Raw genomic sequence first — 2,500 nt, 5'->3', positions numbered from 1 at the left:
TTTATTCTTTTTTTTGTTTATTTATTCTTATTCTTCTTATTTTCCTCTATTATATACACTTTTCCCTGCATTTATATCTATTTTATTCACTTTTTTATGATTATTTATTTATATTTATATCTATTGCTTATATTTATATGTATATGTATATTTGTATATTTACGTTTATTGTATATTTGTATATTTACGTTTATTGTATATTTGTATATTTACGTATATTCTATATATATATATGTATATGTATATATATGTATATATATGTATATATACATGTATATATATATATGTATATATATGTATATATTAAACCTTATGAATGATATATCTCCCTCTTCTTCTTCTTCTTCTTCTTCCTCCTCCTCCTGCATCTGCTGCTGCTGCTGCTGCTGCTGCTGCTGCTGTATTAGGAGTAAAGATTTTCCTCCTAATTGGGGTTATGATTGGAGGACAGGAAGAGGATTTCGTAATTTATTACGTGTTGCTAATTTAGCACCAACTGGCAAATTATCTGCATCCTCTAATTATGGTACTTTTCTTCCTCCTCCCCCTCCTGCTGCTGCTCCTGCTGCTGCTGTTGCTGTTGCTGTTGCTGCTGCTGTTGCTGCTGCTGCTGCTGTTGCTGATTGTGATGGTTATGGTGGATATGCTCTTTGTGCTAATGCTACTGTTGCTGTTGCTGTTGCTGTTGCTGTTGCTGTTGCTGTTGCTGTTGCTGTTGTTGGGTGTTGTTTTTGCTGCTTCTTTTGTATGCACTGCATCCATGTCTGCTGCTGCTATTGCTGCTGCTATTGCTGCTGCTATTGCTGCTGCTATTGCTGCTGCTGCTGCTGCTGCTGTACCAGCAGCAGCAGCAGCAGCAGCAGCAGCAGCAGCATACACACACCAGCACCACCCCAATCAGCACAATCACCACCCTCCCCCTCCCCCTCCCCCCCATCATCACCAATCAGCACCATCATCATCAGCAGCAGCAGCAGCAGGAGGAGGAGGACAATTATTTTATTATATATATATATTATATATATATTATATATATATACAGGTCGTTATAATGTAGATATAGCAGCACCAGGTACGGATATAATATCTACATTACCTGCTAAACAATTCGGAGATAAATACGGATATAAGAGTGGTACTTCTATGGCTACTCCTCTTGTTGCAGGTAAATATAAATAAATAAATAAATAAATAAATAAATAAATAAATAAATAAATAAATAAATAATTAAATTAATTAATTAATTATATATTTATTTATTTATTTATTTATTAGTATAATTAATTATTTAGTTTGTTAGCTACATACAGATATAAAAATGATACTTCCTCTTGTTGCCAATAAATAAATAAATAAATAAATAAATAAATAAATAAATAAATAAATAAATAAATGTGTATATATACAGGTATAGCTGCATTAGTATGGGGAGAAAGGAGACAAATGACAGCAGCAGAGCTAAGAGATGTGCTGCTGTTCTCTGTGTCTCCCCTAGCAGCACTGCAGCAGCAAATAGCTAGCGGGGGTATAATAGATGCAGCAGCAGCAATAAGGGTAGTGCATGCATTAAATAATTATTATGATCAAGGTATAGATTCCCCATTAGCTAATTCCTTTATTAGATGGCAGCAGCAGCAGCTTATGCAGCAGCAGCAGCTACTTAATGGTGGTGCTAGCAGCAGCAGCAGCAGCAGCAGCAGCAACAATTTGGGACCAGCAGCACATCTTCATGATCCACCTTTCCCGTCTTCTCCTGCTGCAGCAGCAGCAGCAGCAGCAGCAACTGCAGCAGCTAATGGTCAAGATCTTATACTTAATCCATCATCACCTGCAGCAGCAGCTGCAGCAGCAGCAGCAGCAGCACAAACAGGAGGTGCAGCAACATATCCTTATGATCCAGCTGCAGCAGCAGCTAACCCACAAGGATCTGCAGCAGCAGCAGCAGCAGCAGCAGCAGGTTATCCTTCTTATCCTGTTCTTGTTGTTCCTCCTCAACCCCTAACAGGAGTTAGTAGTCCTTCTCCTCAATCCTCTTCTTATACCTCCCTAGACACCCCAACAAGCAGCAGCAGCAGCAACAACAACAACAACAGCAACAACAACAACAGCAGCAACAGCAACAGCAGCAACGACAGCAGCAAAGCAGCAACAAGTGCAGCAGCAAGCTCCCCTCTTACCTTCTTCTCAAGACTTTTAGATCCTTTTGCTCTCTTTGCTCGATTCGTAAGGATGGAGATAGATCCAGCAAGAAATAATATATAACAGCAGCAGCAGCAGCAGCAGCAGCAGCAGCAGCAGTAGTTGTAGTTGTAGTTGTAGTTGTAGTAGTCCTGCTGCTGCTGCTCCTTCTGCTGCTGCTGCTGCTGTCTTTTTTTATTTATATTTGCCTTTGGTCTTCGCCAGTGGCTGCCCATCTTCTTATTAATAAATAAATAAATAAATAAATAAATAAATATAAATATATATTTATATTTATATTTATATATATATTTATATTTAA

At 38.0% G+C, this 2,500-nt stretch overlaps 1 protein-coding gene across 1 annotated transcript in view; it reads left to right on the top strand.

The window, feature by feature from the left end:
- The window catches only part of EMWEY_00034190 (subtilase family serine protease, putative), a gene marked incomplete at both ends in the record, with an annotated part of 10,316 nt that extends 8,093 nt beyond the window's left edge, over positions 1-2,223 (top strand). Inside the window, 3 exons of the mRNA XM_013481923.1 lie at positions 408-526; positions 1,043-1,165; positions 1,409-2,223. Coding sequence (XP_013337377.1) covers positions 408-526; positions 1,043-1,165; positions 1,409-2,223 — 1,057 coding nt within the window. The remainder of the gene's footprint in view (positions 1-407; positions 527-1,042; positions 1,166-1,408) is intronic.
- Positions 2,224-2,500: the final 277 nt, after the last annotated feature.

Source organism: Eimeria maxima, genomic scaffold (genome assembly GCF_000499605.1).
Source record: "Eimeria maxima Weybridge genomic scaffold, Emw_scaff465, whole genome shotgun sequence".
NCBI classification, from domain to species: Eukaryota; Apicomplexa; class Conoidasida; order Eucoccidiorida; family Eimeriidae; genus Eimeria; species Eimeria maxima.
This window is presented reverse-complemented; position numbering and strand designations above follow the sequence as displayed.